This window comes from Pocillopora verrucosa, chromosome 4 (assembly GCF_036669915.1).
Source record: "Pocillopora verrucosa isolate sample1 chromosome 4, ASM3666991v2, whole genome shotgun sequence".
Classification (NCBI taxonomy): domain Eukaryota; kingdom Metazoa; phylum Cnidaria; class Anthozoa; order Scleractinia; family Pocilloporidae; genus Pocillopora; species Pocillopora verrucosa.
Window position 1 is genome coordinate 3,224,389 of NC_089315.1, and position 18,853 is coordinate 3,243,241.

Below are 18,853 nucleotides of genomic sequence, written 5' to 3' on the forward strand. Positions count from 1 at the left end.
CTGGTGATCACTACATTATTTTATTCTCGTGACCTTTACGTTTGATCCAGGGGTGATAATATTACTGTCAGGAGAAGTTAGATGCCAACCACTCTTAGGGGTCAAGGGTTACACTTGAAATGGCCATAAAAGATAAGAACAATCAAATATACGCATTTTTACAGGAAAGTATAACAGGAAACCTTCATTTTTAAAAAAAAAATGGAAGTTATCCTTGCACTCTATATTGTTGATTGAACACTTGTCTAAGCAGCCGTTTGCACACTGAAGTGAATGGTTTCGGTGTAGAACCTACATTCAATAATTGAATAGAAAGTATCCAATGAACAAACTATCAGACAAAAAAATTGGTTTTTCGCACCCACCCGAGGTTCTAAATACCACAGCCTGAAAAAGCTTCTAACGCTCACTTTATATCTAGGGAGATAAATAACTTCACAATTATATCTTAAAATTAGTTTGACTTTTTTATTTTTCATTTTCATGAAAGATAAAGTAACAATATATAAAATATCAAGATAAGTAAGCCTTTTTTACACCGAAGCTTATCAAAACAAAAGCATTCGGTTTACCTAGCCCATGGAAATTCAGTCCCCTCTTTTGAGAGGATTGATGTTATGAACATCCTGATGGACTTCCTTAACAGATCATGACTAGGATGGCTCATTAAATGAAGTTCTTTCGGGTTGTCAAGACCAACCTGTCTCACACGTAAGCAAGAAGTTCACAATGTTTTGAAAGCGTTCAACTTTTTTTTTTGTTTTTTTTGGATAAAGCTCAAACCAGAATGGTAAATTACCAGGATACCCACTGCATTCAGTATCAGAGATAAAATTGGGTCCCAGGTCACCGTCAGCGAAGTCTTGTTCCCTGTGCGACACAAGAAAATGATGAAAAAAGTTAAGGTGGGCTTGCATCTTAAGATAGTGTATCTTCAATTACGTAGCTAACGATTTGGAACCGTCAGACTGTATCTAAGAGCTTGCATTCACTTTTACGAGCAACTTCAGTGAAGACCAAAGTATTCATAACTTAAACCTCACTGCAAAGTGACGAGAAATCATTCTGCAACACAGGAACTCTTGCAAACGTTGCAGAATCCTAGCTTGAAATTTATAACAGGACGTCTAAGTGTTGGTACGTTCAACTACCTAGCCTAAAACGAAGGTCTTCTCGGCGTTACGACAGGAGCATGCAACGCGAGCGTGCGAGAGACATGTAAGGGCCAAACTTCTTGACAGCTTTCCCGCCAGCACGAATCTCGCGGGTTTCGCCGCTCTTACTGCAACGCTAGGGAGATTCTGCTCGCAGGCTCCCCGCTTCTCACCTGGTAATTACGTGCTGGAATTGGTGGTGGTAACGTTTCTTCTTTAGGTTTCGGGGATTTTGGAGACTTGGGCGGAAGGGGTGGGGGCGCATCATCATCATCATCATCATTATTATTATTATTATTATTATTATTATTCCTTTTTACGTCACGGAGACCAACGTGTTTCTGAAAGAGAAAGAAGATATTTTGAGATCTTCGAGTAAACAACCTACGATCAGGCGTTCTTTCTTGGGGGGAAAGCAATGGTGCAGTAATGCAAGAGTCAGCGTAACGAGGTCAATACCGAAAGTCGACATTTTTGCTGCTATGACATTGAGCGTTCCCAAAATAGAACGCCTGATCGCAGATGAATGAGTCACTGAATAAAAAACGTAAATGAAACATACTATACGGGTATCAGGTAGACAAAGGATAAGAGAGTAACCCACCTTTTCCTCTAATACGTTGATCAGTTCCACATAATCTGCTTCTTCTTCAGACTCCTGAAAAAAAAATTCATCTATAAATAAAGGATAGCGGTATAAATGAAAGAAAAATAATGTTAAGTTTAAATGAAAAGTAAGTGAAAGAGGTGAAGAGGATTATCGGAGGAGGATGACGTCTTTAACCTCTTGTCTCAGTCTTTGTTCATGTTCAGAGAATAAATTCCATTCTTTGACCCTTTGCATCCTAACATGCGTATATACATTCCCCAAACTGTTCTCTTTTCATTTCCAAATGTGCCGACAAGGAGAATTTGCTTAACAATCAAAAGCATCTTAAGTTGGTGATCATTCCCTTTATTCTCATGACCTTAAATGTGTGATTAAGAGGTGATAGTGTGAGAGAAAATAAGACGTGAGTCACCCTCAGGGCTCGAAGTGTTAGGACAAGTGTACCGCTAGCAAATAATCAGTTCAGTCTGACTTACCTGTCCACAAGGTTCAATGAGAACGTCTCCTTCTGAATTTATGGGTTCCTTTCGTTTGATTTGCAAATAAAAAATGACGAAAGGGAAAGTAAGTTGAGTTCAATATTCCCTTCTCCGATGCAGCCACGAAGGGTCGTTCAATAATACCTTTAACTGTCTAAATTACGCTATAAAACATCCTCAGTTAAGTTCCGTGTCTGTGATGAAACCATAATGTGTGATCAGAGAGTTTTCAATTGATTGTCGTCAAAACAAAATCAAAGAAATCTCAACAGCCAATGAGAATTCAAAGTAAAAACAATCAAACTGCCTAACGCGCGGGAAAACGCGGGCAACCAAAGTCGTGATTTGTTTAAGTTTTGCATCTGATTGGTTGAGAGAGTGGTGCGAATTTTCTGGACCAAGCAGAGAACGAAGTCAAGCAAAACATCAGGTTATCGCTTCTACCTTCCACTGCTGACGTATTTTTTCAAAGGACTTGATAAGGTTGACCAGTTAAGAGACCGATCGATGCAATATGAGAGAGAGAGAAATCCTCACATCATATGAGCGAATGATCAAAGCGATAGAAATATCTTTTAATGCACACTGACCATTTCTTTAACAGATTTTAGCACTGCAATTACCCTTTTGTGTACATTGACCATTTCCTTTAGAGATTTGTAGACTCGCTGCATTCCAACAATCAGAAACTTCCCAGAGCGGGTCTGATCGATCATATAGTGCTTACAACGGCTCTTTACCCTAAAACAGAATTACGACATGAATCAGTAAAATGCAATACCAAGAGGCAGTAGCTTCGGCTGAAAACGTACAGTTCGTTCTATCACTTCTCTTATATCTCACCTGTATGATAACGTGTAACCAAACCGGCTTTCACTGACTCGGATCAAGAAACAACCCACTGGTTTGTTTGATAGCAAGCGCTCAGATTCCCTGAAACAAAAGCACCAAAACCTTCTAAGAGTGTCTTCTTCACAAGCGATAAATTAAAATTTTAGTTGTGGTTGGACACATGTGTACTTGTTAATGTCGAAAAGAAAGCCGACTGTGTGAAAAGATGGTTGGTTTGGGCAAGACCGTCGAATAAATTCTCTTTTGAGAAAGATGTTTTAAAAGACCTTAAAAGGCGTGGTCATTCAAAAACTCTGAGGGGCCCATGACGATATAAAGTCCAATGATTAATTAAGCTACATTTTATCTTTATGTAATCGGAGACGTTACGGGGTGGTCAGTTTTTTTAGAGAGAGAGAACAGATTGGGCGATATAACCAACTCGTGGACTTCGATCTGCTACAATTTTTTCTCTCTCTCTTACACTTATTCTAAAGGAATTCACGAGAAAAATCACTATTTGATGCTGTAAAGTACTCAGTATTATCACATGAGTTGAAAATTTGGAAACTTTTGTTTCAACCTAAATAGGATGTACTTGCATACAAAAATGAGTTGTAACGACAAATTTATACTCATATCTACTTGTCAGAGATAAAAGCTACACTTTAATACGTGGCTTTAAATGTTATAAGTAAATCAGATACACGATCGTAGCATTTGTTTGATGGACTTTGATTACCTCCTAGAAATAATTCCGTGAAACCATACACTGAATCCTCCACTCTCATCCTGTACAACTCCCTTTGGAGCCTGTGTCTCTTGAAACCACTGCACGGCGCTGCAACACAAGAAATTTCCACTTGAAAACTTCCCTCAGCAAACCAAGAGGCCTTACATCTAAGCCACAATAATTACAGGGAAACAAGTAACCTGGCTTCGCTTTTGGAATAACCACCTAAGTACTAGGAAGCTAGGTTTTAAAATAGTTTCGTTTGATAAATCTATGAGCTCAACCCGTTTGCATAGCTATTTTCAATTATTTATGTCAGATGAACCATATTTATTGGTAGGTGGGAGTTTAAATCGGGGCAAAAATTGCGAAACAAACGTTCTGATAGACAGACAGACTGACAGCCAAGCAAAGATCAGGGGGAAAAACAAACAGACACTTAGATATACAGAGATTAAGAGAGACACGATGCAACCCGGTTGATAAAATGTGTGGTACATACGCTGCTTTGTTGGCCACTCCACCAAATGCACCTTTGATAGGGTGGGGCTGACCAATAAAGACATCTTCTTCATCTTCCATATCTTCCGTAAGAAACTCGTCATCTATCTACAATGATAAAATGAACAAACCGAGCTGTAAACAGCTGCCATCTTGTCGACGCAAAAGAGGGTACATTTGGATATCAAACCCTTACGACTTCCATAAAGAGCGAGGGTACATCAAGAAGAAAAAAAGAACTTTCTGTATTTGAAATGATTCAGATTTGATGCCAATCATACCTTCCGATACGCAGAGGAAAAAATTTGAGGCTGGAGAAAAAAGTAAAACGGCCCAGAATCTGTTTTTAACCTGACGTTTTTTAGTTTGATTACATTATATTGTCTCGATGTGTTGAAGATTTTGAAAATTGGAAAATAAAAACCTCTACGGGTTTCTTGTCATGTTCTCGTGGCTGCATACCTCTATCTCATCAAGTGACCCATGGCTTTGCTTTGGAGGCAAGCCAAGAGCATCTGGTGGGGGTGGTGGAAAGTAATCCTCGTTTTCTTCAGGGGGTGGAGGTGGGAAATTTAAGGCAATATAATTCATAGTTCTCTTCCTTAGGATTTCTAGAACAAAGCGAGAAGTTAAGGTTGAATTCCGAAGTTAGTTTCAATAGAATCACGCATAGCATATTAATAAGAAAAAGAATCGGAGATTTCCAAACTGATGAAAGTTGTAAGTGGTAGTTTTTCTTCCGAGCACACACAAAAAAAATGCTCGAGAAACAATAGAAAATGGTTCCTCTATTCGCTTGGAAAGTTAAGCAGAGATATTCTTGATACGTAGACAGTGATTGTAATATATATTACAACCACTTCAAGATCGTGCTTGAGCATTTAAGACTAACAGAGCGGTATAGACCAAAACAAATCCGTCAAAAGCGCTAGGGGGGAAAGAATTTTTAACTTCCGGTGATTGAAAAACTTCTGTGCTCATTATCCCTATTTGCGGAAAACACTCTGACGATAGCTCTTTTATTTTCCACTTTTTTGAATTAAATATCTACCGAGTGGAAATATTTTTATCTTTACAAAATATCTGCAGTCTTCCTCGTTCCTTGTTTACCTTCTTTTTCCTTGTTATCTTGTTGCATTAACTCCTCTTGTTTATGGTACAGTTTATTTCCACAAGTAATGGAAAGCTGTAGCAATGTTGCTGTTTTCCTGGAGTTCATCATAGCTTCTTCTCGGAGTCGTTTATATTTTCGTCTGGCCACAAAACCGCGAACAACTTGACACAGTGAGAAAGAGTTCTATGAATATTTCCCGTAATTTTATAATCCCACTGGAACTTATAATAGAGTTCTAATCAACGCCCGTGCCAAGTGCGATTTCTCGTCGAAATCGAGTTTTGAACTGAGATGTTTATTTGGGTAGAAGTAAATGAAATAGAGGGCAACTGCATGGCCTTTCTTCACCTCACCATTAAGAAGGCTCCTTCCTATTCAGGAATTTCAAAGGTTTTTTTCTTTTTTCTCGATCTCAAAATCTCGTCAGCCTTTGCAGTAAGTGGTGAAGTCTCGTAAGCAGTCTTTTACGCAAGTCTCAAAGTCTCACATTCAATTCAAGGATATCAAAGTCTGGGATTTACTCTGGGATTTGCTCTGCTCTGGGATTTGTTCTGCTAGCTAGTGTCTACAAGAGACAAAAGTCTGTGTATGATCGCTATTGTTTAAAAATATTGAGATGTTTAAGCTGATATATCGCAAAAGCGAACCAAAAGAGAGTTTACCCACTCTACATGAACTTTCTCCTGTCACTGACTGCACATTGTACGAGAGTGAAAGTAGCAATAAGGAATTGAACACTTAAACTTGTCAATGCTCGGATCTCGGATTTTCGTATCAAAGGGCTCGGCGTCGCGGTATACCTGGAGATTTCACCCTATTGCAAACTCACTCCTTACGAATTCGCCCCTAGGGTGTTGAAATTGCGTGTTCATCGAAAAATATGATTACGATTTTGATTTCGACAGAAGAGTACGATCTCGTCTCATTGCGTTCTACCGTAAGGAGACGAGTTAAAAGATTTGGGGGCAAACCGGTTAAGGTAATGGGGAGGGGGGGGGGAGGGGTGAACTTGTTTTCCTTCAAGCTAGGCCAACTCACCAAAGAGATAGGGGATAAAATTGAGATGGGGCGAAACCTACAGAAACACGGCGTCTCTTTTATGTCGTTTTCCTGTAAAAGTACCTTTTTGTATGGTAATAACGGCTTCCTGAGCTTTTAGGAGCTGATCCGCCAATTTGTCTGCGTGCCAATACTTCAGAAAAACCTTTGTTTGTCTATGAAATGAAAGAAAATCAAGCAAGTCATTTCTATGCCAACTGACAAGAAAAATTAACGTCGCCACGAACAAGCTTCCTTTCGAGTAGCATGTAATATATCATAAGATGAAAGTGACTTAAACTATCGCACACTTATTTAACAAATTGCCGTTTAAAAAATGACACAACCCCAAGGATTGTAAAGTACTTTTTCGATCTTCAGATTTCAATCACATTATCTTGTTACAGGGATTGTTTTATTCACTCACCCAATCTGCCAGCCATGTAGATTTGACTTCTTCAGAATTTGTCGACAGTTGGACTCAGTTTTTGGCAGATTTGTCGTATATAAAACAAGCTTATACCTGAAAAACATAAATGAGGCATACTTCATCACGTTGATACTTCGTGTCGGCGCAGTAAACTCCAAAGAGCTTTGAGCACCGAAAAGAAATTTACAGGATGCGATGTCATACTTTCAACATAACTCCAATTGAAAGAACAGAATCACGATAAGAGGCTAGGAGCAAAGGCTAGTGGTAAACACCAAAGTACAGTTTGTAGAAAAATGAGAATGAATAAATTATATCCTGTATGAAGATAATTATTCCATGAGCGTGCGTTGAATATGAGATGGTATCCGACAAGAGCGAATGAAATAATGAAATAATTATTTATATCACATTTCATCAAATCCTGAACGTTCGGATATTTCGAGCATTATTCAGCTCCGCAACAGTTGGCATAATGCATTTGCATATTAGGTAATAATCGGAGTTGAGGAAACCAATCAGAACACTTGAAATACAATATTCGGAGTTGAAAATTTAATAACATTAAAAAGTATATACCACACACATGAACAGTACTTTTCGCGCACGCTGATTGGCTAGTTTAGAGGTAATAATAAGCACTATTCGCCTCCGAGTAGATGAAGAGACAAAATCGCGCGTCAAGAATTTCATTTCCTTCCATTTTTCGGTATATGTGCGGTATGTACTAAAACAGTTATTCACCTCAGTGTCGGTGAAAGTGGTGCATATTTATCTCATCGCCTCACGACGCAGTAAATATCTAGCACGATTCACCTCCACTTTGGCGAATAATCTTTAAATAAACTGGTCTAAGTATCAAAAATTGAAATATAAATATCCAAAAATTGCTAAAAGTAACTACCCCCATACTCGTCATTGAGCTAACCTGTCGATGAAGTCGGCAAAAGAGATCCTCAGAGCAAATCCTTCCCTTCTGATACGCGTTGTTTCTAGTACCCCTGTGTAAGCCAGCTAATAAACAACAAAAACGATTTTGAAGTAAATAAAAATAAACATCTATACACAAAGACCTCTTAAATTTGAAACAGGGTCATCCTCACGTAAAACAACACCCAGTCACCTTTACCTGTTCTCTGACGTATTTGAGGTCAAAACTGTCCGAAATCTGAAACAAAAAGGGAAAAAGATGAAAACTTGATAAAACTTGAAGCAAGATTCTAGAAAACAACTGCATGCATGGGTTTTGTTTTTTAAGTGATTAACAAGTGCTGATATTAATGCTGGTACCTTGTCATGGTTTGGCTTAATGCACCTGATAAAATGTGGACTAGCAGCTGTCATTCTTTCCATGAGGATTCCTAAAGAAGTCTTTCATGAGGAAGAAATAGGATCAAAAACTTAATTTAAAATGACAATTTTCAGTTATTGCTTCAAGTAATATAATACTCGGTGCCAAGCGAGATCATGATTCATATTCAGTTGAAATCTTGCAATAAAAGAAAGACTGTCGTTAACATCTCAGTGGCAGATGCAAGGAGAGGGTTCAGTGGTTCGGACCACCAGCCTTATCAGACCTTTATTTTAATTGACAGTTTCTAATCTAAAAAAGAAAAGAAAAAGAAAGCTTTGAAGTTTACCTTGAATTGTGCGCCAACTGTTGGCTTTTTGGTGGCTGGCATTCCTTGACGAGCTTTACTTAGTCGCTTCAAAAAGAACAAAAAAAACATTGAACATCCTAACGATTTAGTACAGAACTGTTGAGGCATCATAGAAATCGTTTTGTGCACTTCCTCTGCATCTGCCGCCCACCATGATCTTACGGAGCATTTCTTCGCCCGAGGAAAAGTAGGAGGCAGTAAGTAATGCGAGTCGACGAGAGGTCTACAATGGGTTTAGCACTGTACCTGACCCCTGGCAATCCTTCCCCCCAACTTGTCTCAAATCTTCCCGGAGGCGGAGAGGCACACATCTTGCATTAGCAAAGAGTATTTTGCGTTAACATGGCCGTTTGCTCCGCAGTCAAGTACTCCAACAATTTTCTCTTCCCCAGCTATGACCATTTATTGTAAGCCAATTTTCTACTGAGTGTCGCAACTTGTCTTCTGTCTTACCTTAGTTCTTCTGACCACATTTCCTTTGCTCACTCGTCCTTGTAAAGCCAATGTACCAGTTCGAGTGACCGTACCTGAAGTAGGACAATAAAAGCACATTATGCGAAAGCAAGCTGCGACAGCTGAACAGCTTAGTAAGCTCGATTGTTTAAGTTTCATTAAAGCGGTAACCAAAACATCGAACCGCAAACTTCAATATGTGAGTACAAATCAGAAAATTACTTTAGAATAATAAACTGAGGTATGTTATCTGCGTCCAAAGAGGAAACTGGATGTGCAATATCGAATAAGGTTACAGTTAACCTGCATAGCAAATTAACATTCATTTCGTGGAAAAATAAGAAACTACCAGAATAAAACCAACCACGAGAGAACTTCGCTCAACATACTGGAATGTACAATTTTTCAATAAAGGTGTACCGTACAGAGTCTCGTCAGATGCATTTCATGAGGAAAGGTAAAAACCTTTGACAAAGCCTAAACGAACAAATTGCGTAAAAGCATTTCCGGCAAAACTGATTACCAGTTGATAACTTGTTAAAATATTGTAGGAAACACTGTGGCCAGTCGTACCAGAAAAGATAGTGGTGATCAAACTGTTATCACTCCTACGCAGCATATTCATAACACCTGGTGGGAGAGTGTCACGATTTTTCTCCAGGAAACCTGTAGCGTCATATTCAACCTGCGAAAATCAACACACAGTCAACTATTCTTTCTACTTCTTATCTTGCGAGCAGGCCTTAATCATTTGGACGAGTCGGGGAGAGGTTTGCCTGGGCACTGGCACTAATAATCAGTGCCAGACCCCTCGCAGACCTATCGCCAACTTGCGTTGTTCAGGATCTCATACTTTCCCGCGCTTTCTCGCAGGCGAAGAAACGATCGTGGCAAAGTGATAATAATGAGAGCCAGCACGTAGATTATCCACTTCTAGTCACAGAGTTCCCCTGGCTTTTGCGTGTCATTTTTTAACTTTCTTTCAGTTTGCGCAAAAAGAGAGAGAAACAGAGGAAAAAAAAGATTTAGCGGGGCGTCATTCATACTTAGCACCAATGAGCAAAAAGTACCAAGTATGGGTTTCCCACACTTAAATGGGTTTCCTATAAAAAAAGAAAACAGAAAACGGTATCTTTTCTTGTCAGCTCTTACCTTTCCAGCATAGTGGCAGATCCCAAACAGGTTCGTGTTTGACTGCCTTGACTTGATAAAAACGTTACTTTTCCCACAGTTTTGTCTCAATTTCTCCACAAATGAATGGTCTGTGCTCTACGAGAAACAGCGTCGGAAAAGCAAATAGTGAACAGAGCAACTATGCAACTGATCTAGCTATTTTAAACCATTTCTGTTCCTGTCTTCAGTAGGTAATAGGTAGTTTTCGTGCTAGTGTATAGTGTGTAGGATTGGTCTGAAATCATACGTCGAGTGATTTCGAAATCGAACGAATGCGTAGCACGAGTTTGATTTGAAATCACAAGTACGATTTCAGACAAAAATTGCACGAGACAAATTTAATCATTTACCACTTTACTTCATCTGTTTTGAAATCGCACGATTCAGTCGCTCAAATACACGATTTTCTAGTCTGTACAAACATTTTATTGATCTAGTACTGAGCTGGTTTGTAAAAAAGTTGCAAATATTCTCTTTCATTTTCCTTCTGAGAATTTTTTGTGTTTTAGTAAAGCTGTCATTACTTGAGGAAAAGGTGCGATTAAGAGCAACAAATGGCGCAATTTGTGAATAAATCGCATCAATCAGAGCTAGGCAATTACAATGCAAGGATCACCAGTGATTTCAAAGTGAACGCAAAATACATATGAACTACACTCCACTTCAGATTTGGTCAGTGAAATCCTTAATTAATGCATAGAATACAATTTTCTATTAAGTTATAACTATATCAGTACTCTGAAGATTTGTACGTTAATCAGATTTGATACGTTAATTATTTAAGACTGGGATACAATTTTGCTTTCTTCTATACTAAATAAGCTTTCTTTCCGGTTACAAACTCGGAAGAACCATTCACAAACCTGCGGAAAATGGCTCTCCTCATCTAGCAGCGCCAACACACCGATTGGTTTATTGAGAAACAAATCCTGTGGATCGAGAGAACACAATTTTTCTAGACATTGAACAAAATCCTCTCCTCATTTTTTAAAAAAAATATTATTTGCATGATGATGAGCTTAGCATTTGTCGTAGTTAATCCGGTTTAGAATCATCCTGTTAGTGAAACTAAACATGAAGCTTATAAATAATGTGCGTCTTCCCATACAGCTTCCTATTATCAAAATACAATTTTCCCAACCACTGTCCTGCCAAAAAAAGAAGGTTTTCAGTCCCACTAGAGATATTTGCATCATTCCAAACAAGACCAGAGCTAAACGGGGGTTTAGAATATGCCAGCTCTTAAATTCTGGTTGAAGACCAACAATGATAGACATAATTATGAACTGCTAATTTGGAAGCGAATTAAAAACGTTAGACTCGCCAAGACAGGTTTGTTGTCCGCGAATGTGACGCTTGTCCAATCAATGCCTTCCTTCTTGTACTCTTCCTGCTCCCACAAGAAAATGTGCTGTCAAACAAAGAACAAAACCAAGTTTTCAGAGCGCAATATATGGTTTGCAGCGCAACTACCGTAGCTTACACTGTTTCTTATCATGAAGCGATCCGCTTTTGTAAAAGGTTATAATCTCTTGGCTGCTCGCATGAGGATTTTAGCCTCACTATCTGTCAGCAGAATGGAGAAAAAAGTTTTCCGGCTAAGGTCTTGTTTTTGTCGCGTATCATTCCCAGGAGAAAGAAAATTATTGCTGCTACAATGTTTCTCCACAGTAATTTCACTGTTTACCTGGTTGAAGAAGAACTGGAGTTGCTCATTGGCTAAGTTGATGCAGGCCTGCTCAAAGCTGTTTTTCTCAAAATGTTCAAAGCCAAATATATCAAGAATACCTACAGGATGCAAAAAAAAAAAAAAAAAAAAAAGGATATGGGTAACTCCTTAGAAACCGTTAAAACTTTGAAAAACCGCAATTATACTTGCTGTCGAACATATCCTCTGCCAAAACATGTTCAGGAGGCAATTTTCGAGTCAAAGTCTCTAAAATAATCCGGGATTAAATTGATTTAGCTCTATGTTTGGTCTAGAAAACTCCAACCATTCTTTTATGAACCGATCAGGTACAAAACTTGAAACTAACTTCAAAATCGTCACTGGAATTGTTCTTAACTTGATCAGTGACACCGTTTCTGCTTGTATCTGTTTTGAGTTTGCTTTGGTTTCTTCAGATTTTCTCCATTTTATCCGATTGGCCGTTGTGATTTCTCTGGCTTTGAATTCATGACACCGTCAGATAGCGATCTATATCAATCAGCAACTTAACACTGATGGGACAGAAGTCCGTAGGCAGCAACATACGTAAAATGTATTTCAAATTAACAAGCTCGTGCATTTCAAATCAACCAGTCTCACTCTTACCTATTTCTGTCACCTCCTCTCCTCTTGATGCCAATGGCGGAGCCAGAAGCTGGTTGACTTTGTTAACAATCCAGCCAAAGAGACGACCATACATTGCTTTCGATGTCGCATCTCGAACATCTATGGAAGTTGAAGTAACATTAAGTGTTTTTTCGCTGCCTGCCTTTATTCAATACTGAGCAGACTGAGCACCCGCTTAATTTGATACCTAACTATCAATGGAGTCAAAGCTTGTAAGGAATATCAAGAGATGGAACCCGCGGCTGGCCAGTAACCTTCTCTAAATGTGATCAAAAAACGGACGATGAAACTTAGAGTATGAATGCCATGTTGAATCAGTTTTTTTCGAACAACTGGCGACTATTCGTATCTTCTGACACGGTCATGCTGCAAACTGGGAAAACATTTACACCATGAGTGACTGAATAAAATTGAGTAAAAAATACTTGTACTCTCGAGTGTTTTCATCTCCGATTTTCGCCAAATTCTCAAACGTTTCAAAGCGCACCATACAAAGATCTTTCTCCCTTACCCATCGCTTGGTGGTCTTTCAGTCTTCTTTTAATCACACTGCCACGAGTGGTGGTTGATGTGGAGGTCAACACTTCTGCTAATTTCTCCGTGTCAACACCCAGAAGGTTCTGTCGCGGGATCAATAAAGCAAAAACGGGGAATTAAGTTTCCATCGGTAACGGAACAATAGAGAATATTACGATTCTTTTAGAAACTCTGTGGTCTAATTTTGGTTCGGTGAAGCCCAGTGTTGGGGCAGACTGGATGAAATTGCTCTATGTAAGTAGGATTTGTGCTCGGATGGAGTCTCCACACATCTGCCAATTTTCGGTGCCTTTTTTCACATGATATATTGGTCAAGAGTGCCAAGAAAATATTGTTAAATGACCCTGTTTATTTTGGCAGTGTCAAACAAGATAAAACTCAGCTAACCGCAGCCATCTTCAAAGGCCCATGTGCGTCTTTAACAATGGCTCCTTCATTGTCGTCCATCTCAAAAGCGATGTTACCCATGTTCAGAACACCACCAAGAACTGTGAACAGATCCTCTTGTTCCTAAACGTAAAATATTACGAGTATCTAAGTCTATCAGCATAAATAAGATGCAACTTCAAAAAAAAAAAAATCCAAATGATCTCCAAGACCTCCAGGACTAAAGGCATTGATAGTTTAAATGTTGAAATTTTGTTCTCTTCTCGTGACCTTTTTGCCTTTAAAAGTATCGATACTGTGAGGAGAATTAACTCTGTTGTCACTCTAGTAGTGGAAGAGTTGATTGAGTAATTGCGGCTAAAAAGAGTATTCCACACAGGCCTTACTGCTGAGGAAAAAAAACCACACAAAATTGCTGGTTACCTCGTCAAGAAACCCAACCATGTCCATAGCATTCAGAAGCTCATTAAACATCATTTTGTTCTTCTTGACTTTCTTCAAACTTGCTGTTCCATCGCATAGATAACTATTTTACGATTCAAAAGTAAAGTAAAACCGAGAAACTTTAATCATAAGTAATATATTAGCTGAACCCCCAGCTTGTTTCTACATGTCGTTGATGGTCTATTTCAGGAGTCATTTAATCGCGAACTAGACTAATGGCACCTTTTTTTCGCTATTAAGTTCAGGTTTTTGAGTTTCTTATTAAGACGAATTTGGGTCCAATGGTAATATACGGTTTCTGAAGCCTTTTCATTCAAATGTTATTTTCAAGCATTCGTTTCCTGTTTCCACAAATTTCTATAGTCCATCGTCTATCACCTCCCCCCCGCTACTACACTTCAAACCCTCAACCAGCCTCCCAGCAGTTCGAAGAGGCAAAGTGAGAGTTGCGTGCTCTTCCCAAGCAAACGTAGGAACCATAGCTACATCTCGGTTCCAGACCCTTTGAGCTGGAGTCAGCACGACCACCCGATGACTGCATGGATGTCAGCGTGTCTCCTAAGTCTGAGTAAAACTTTTTTTTCCACGGAAAAACGAGGACAACAGCAAAGTAAATATCATCACTGCATTTATCGAAAATTACCTACCGGTATTTGTCTGGCCTGGTCAGTCCATATTTGCTATGTTCATCAGCTGAAAGCCCGGCGAATAAGTAGTAGAAGATATGGAAATTCTCTTCTCCTCGGCTTTGTCGAACAACACGGGACTTCTCCAGAAGGTATTCAGAAATTTTAGCACCAATGACTGAAAAACGTAGTTTGTTTTAAATAGCATTCAATTATCGTAACTGTATTCGCCCAATATAATTTTATCTCGCAGTGTTAAGTGTGTAACTGTATTCCCACAATATAATTTTATCTCGCAGTGGGGTGTCCTCTCACCATCCCTCCTCTCTCCCTCCATTTTGTTTTTTTCTGACTGAGTAATTTACTGAATGACTGAATAACTAACTGACTCACTACCAACAAGTTAACTGATGACCACTTTAATGACTGGCTAATTTACAAGTTGCCTGACTGACTGACTAACTAGTTGATGGACTAACTAGCAGACCAACCTGTGCCCAGTTGTTCAAATGGTGGATTATGCTATCCAACAAATAAATCACTATTCAAGGGATATGTGTAAACCACAAAACATACTGCACTATCCACCTGATAGAGATTTATTCAGTGGATAATGTTATCGGCTGAACAACTCGATCCTACTTAGTACTGACTGGTGGACTAGTTGGCTGGCTAGCTGTCTTGCTGGCCAACTGGCTACCTTTTGACCAACCAAAGTACAGACTGCCAAACAGACGAATGGATTGACACATCTATGGGCCAACAGATAAACCAACAGACAGAAAGATGGATTGATGGATGTAGAGGAATGGAAAAATTGAATAATTGACTGACTACCCAATTGACTGCCTGGTTGACTGGCTGACTTCCTCATACTGAGTGACTGAGTGGTAAGATGGCCAGCTGACTAAATGACTGACTTACCAGCAGCCCATCCCTAGCTGGTTCCCAGTGCGCTGACTTTTTGACTCATGGCTAACTAAAGGCTAACTGGCAGATGGATGCATGAACAAACCAACAGATTTACTAACAGATAAAGTGTCAGACTTTTGAATATCAAACTGACAATCTGACTACCCTAAACTGTTTAACCATTTGATAGTTTGTTGTGCTGATTTTCTTACCCATGCCTTGCTGAAATTTTAGCTGAATATACTTTCCAAATCTGCTTGAGTTGTCATTCATTAGAGTTTGAGCATTCCCAAAGGCCTCTAGCAGTGGATTCACCTATGGTTTCATGAAGAAAGTAAATAAATAGAAGAAGAAATGAATAGAAATACTAGCAATCAACCCCTTAGCACAGCAATTGTTTCTGGGCTGAATTTCAGAATCCTCTCCTCTGAAGAATTTAGGTGTGAGGAACTTTAGCAAAAAAGGTTTAAGATACTAGTGCAAAGTACCTGAAGGATCTGTTGTTCCAACTGAGAAGTTCCTCTTGACAATTCAACAAGCTGACTTATTAGCAGTTTTGCTGATTCTGTTTTCCCTGCCCCACTTTCTCCACTACAAAAAAGTTAAATATTAGCAGACTGTTGTTTAATGGTAAATTGATCTTGGGCCATCTCAAAAATCTTTCACTAGACTAGTGAAAGATTTTTGAGATGGCCCAAGTTTCTTGTTTAAGTCACTTAAGTTCTTGTTTAAAATTTTTTGCACTTGCTGTATTATAGCAATAAATAATGCTAATGAAAGTAAATTAATTCTAATTTTTCTCGCAGAGTAAAATCAGAAAATATATAAACTAGATTTTCTGTTTCACGGCTTTTGCTCCTTTAGAATCTTTAAGAACATTTTAAATGAAATGCTCTCAGAAAAAAAAAACAGCTTTCATCTGGAATTTTGATGCAAACCATTTCATGGTCATGTAGCGAGAACCCATCTGGCCACTCAGAATATAATTTTTCTTTTCAGCAAGAAAATTTCATCCAAGTCAACAGACTAAACCTTCAAGGACCATTTTAAACAACTGATGTTTCATTCTCCATCAAATAATTAAAAAAAGACCAACAACTACTGTAACATTAATTTTTTAGGAAATGTTTGGGCACCTTATCACACAGCACTGACTGTTAGGACTTGCTCCTCCCACACCCAGCATCGCTTGATATGCGGAGTTGGCAATTGCAAAGATATGAGGAGGCTGGGATGATTTCTGTGCCATCTTGTATATTTCTGCAGTCTGACAACAAGGTATGCAAGTTAATAATGTTAGTACTGATTGTATATCTGATCAGACTTAGAATCTTTATCAATGGGACCCTTGGGCACTTGAATGTTAAAAATTCAGGCATGAAATAACTCACTTAAGATAATTACCTAATTTTAACCAGAGCTGAGAACCTTAATCTTTGATCTATGAAGTAGGAACATAGTATGTGTCATTTACAGGTACAAGTCTAGCCGTATACCTTCTTGCAAAAGTTGTATGTAATTAATCCAGATTCTCGAGATAGCAGAAAACTTGCGTTTTACTTGATTTCCAGGGTGATAGATGTCAATACTCAAGAGAACAAGGCAGACCCCTGGAGCACAGTCCCAGCGAAAAGCAAGGGCGGAGGGAAGGGTAGAGGGATGGGAAAAAAATTTCCGCACAGCCCCATACTTCATTATGAATACATATATGGGGCTTTATTATTCAATTATTCATCGCCAAGAAGATGTGCATGCATAATGAAGTATGGGGCTGTGCGGAATTTTTTCCGAGGGATGTTTTGATCAGCTTCATTTCATTGTTAACATTGTAAACAGTCTGAACTTTCTGAAATTTTCTTCTGCTAAGAAAACAGAGTCCTTAACTAACATTTGGGAGCCTGCGGTACCGCTTGGTTAGTTCACGTCGTAGAGCGCCGGACTGCCTGCGGGAGGTTGAGGTTTCAAGCCTTAGACCGAACCATCACTCAGGGTCAAATAACTGAGGAGAATATGCTGCCTTTGCTTTGACGTCGGTAAACGGTTAGACATTCTAGTATTTTCTGAGATGGACGATAAGCCGTAGGCCCCGTCTCCTGCCTTGTCTCTGTACTAGTTAGCACGGGACATTAAAGAACCCACACACTTTCTCGCAAAGAGTGGGAAACGTAGCTACCGATGTTGTGGTGTGGCCTGACTTCATGTGTTTACACAGGCCCCCATTTAAACCAGCTCTGAGCTGAACTGAGCCAGACTGTTTACATGTCACAAACACATGCTTACATTCACACCCACGCCTACAAAAGTGTTATCTCTGAGATGAAAGAAATTTGAATAAAATTCACTTGCTAACTGCATGACTGCCCTCTTATCGTCTAATCTTTCATGAAACCCGCAATTAATCGAGCTGGATTAAATTCTCAGGGCTTACATTGAGTTTGAAAACACGGATGTTGAAGAAGGGGACCAAACAGTTATACCTCTGAACAAGTGTATTTCCTTATTTCCTTAATAAACGGCAAATTCGAAAGTCGATCATAATTTGCTACGAATATTCATTCTTACATTTTTGTGGTAAATTTCCAGAGGCTTGAATGGGTTGAGTGCGATAAGAATATCGCCGACGTAGGTCTGTGAATTTTCAAAAACATAAAAGAATTAAACATTGATGAACAAGGAAAATCACGTCAACATAAAGTTAAGCGCATTAACACTCAAAATAATTCGGCTGTTTCTAAATTGAACACGAGCATTCGCGAGGAAAAATACGCACGTAGATGACATCTTGACTGTATCTGGCTCTCAGTTCGTGAAGAATTATCTCCTCATTCAGTTCAGATAAAGTAGCTAAATCGTCAGTGCCACCTCTTTTTTGATCATCCATTTGAGCAAAGTTCTAGAATACCAAACGTTACTTCCTCACCATGGTTTCACCAAACGCATGATCAGTGTTGATCATTGCGTTACAAAGCAAGTCACGCAGTCTAAGATATCAAGCTTCCGCGTGTACTTCAAGCTCGTAGCACTTGCCTTGCAATACTATCCATAGTTTAAAGCTTGAGCAAGAGGAATATAGAATCGGATCGTTTTTTTTTTTTTACTTTGAAATCAGCGGAAGGACAGTGGTTAACCCTTTAAACCCTAAGAGTGACCAACATCTAATGTCTCCATACAGTAATACTGCTGATTAATTTATTACGATCATGAGAAAAAAGGAGATGATCGCTAACCTAGGTAGCTTGGATTTTTAAAGGAATTCTCCTTGTCAGTACCAAAGGAAATGTATAGGAAAGAGTATGGAGAATATGGATACTGATGTTAGAGTGTAAAGGGTTAACAAATTATCTTCGCTTTCAGTGAGGATTGCATTGGGGGCATGTTGGACGGAAACGTCTTCTAAGTAAGCTATTCTCTCAATATCCTGAAATGAAAACTTAG

At 39.0% G+C, this 18,853-nt stretch overlaps 1 protein-coding gene and 1 long non-coding RNA gene across 2 annotated transcripts; one reads left to right on the forward strand and one right to left on the reverse strand.

Annotated features, from left to right (window-relative positions):
- Nucleotides 1-471: 471 nt before the first annotated feature.
- Nucleotides 472-18,360, reverse strand: LOC131790150 (myosin-IIIb). Its single transcript, XM_059107327.2, has 32 exons — nt 18,189-18,360; nt 17,981-18,046; nt 16,555-16,685; nt 15,907-16,009; nt 15,631-15,733; nt 14,528-14,684; nt 13,860-13,962; nt 13,437-13,559; nt 13,024-13,132; nt 12,492-12,611; nt 11,865-11,965; nt 11,502-11,588; nt 11,041-11,106; nt 10,157-10,273; nt 9,578-9,689; nt 9,005-9,078; nt 8,531-8,596; nt 8,181-8,261; nt 8,020-8,058; nt 7,819-7,904; nt 6,888-6,983; nt 6,545-6,636; nt 5,419-5,583; nt 4,771-4,919; nt 4,310-4,416; nt 3,817-3,915; nt 3,087-3,176; nt 2,867-2,984; nt 2,241-2,288; nt 1,759-1,812; nt 1,328-1,495; nt 472-870 (listed from the first exon to the last, which is right to left on the reverse strand). Exons 1-32 carry the CDS (start codon nt 18,297-18,299, stop codon nt 853-855), a joined length of 3,159 nt encoding a protein of 1,052 aa, XP_058963310.2. The 5' UTR covers nt 18,300-18,360; the 3' UTR covers nt 472-852.
- On the forward strand, nt 14,556-17,094 carry LOC136280208 (uncharacterized). Its single transcript, XR_010717187.1, has 3 exons — nt 14,556-14,658; nt 16,540-16,696; nt 16,990-17,094. It is a non-coding gene; the product is annotated as an uncharacterized lncRNA (long non-coding RNA).
- Nucleotides 18,361-18,853: the final 493 nt, after the last annotated feature.

Excerpts from the sequence above, each read along its gene's own strand:
- LOC131790150 (XM_059107327.2), bottom strand. The coding sequence starts at position 18,299 with ATGGATGATCAAAAAAGAGGTGGCACTGACGATTTAGCTACTTTATCT. Across the intron at positions 16,010-16,554 it reads AGTCAGTGCTGTGTGATAAG|TGGAGAAAGTGGGGCAGGGA; the intron begins GTGCCCAAACAT and ends ACTTTTTTGTAG. Across the intron at positions 13,963-14,527 it reads ACCAGGCCAGACAAATACCG|TTATCTATGCGATGGAACAG; the intron begins GTAGGTAATTTT and ends ATCGTAAAATAG.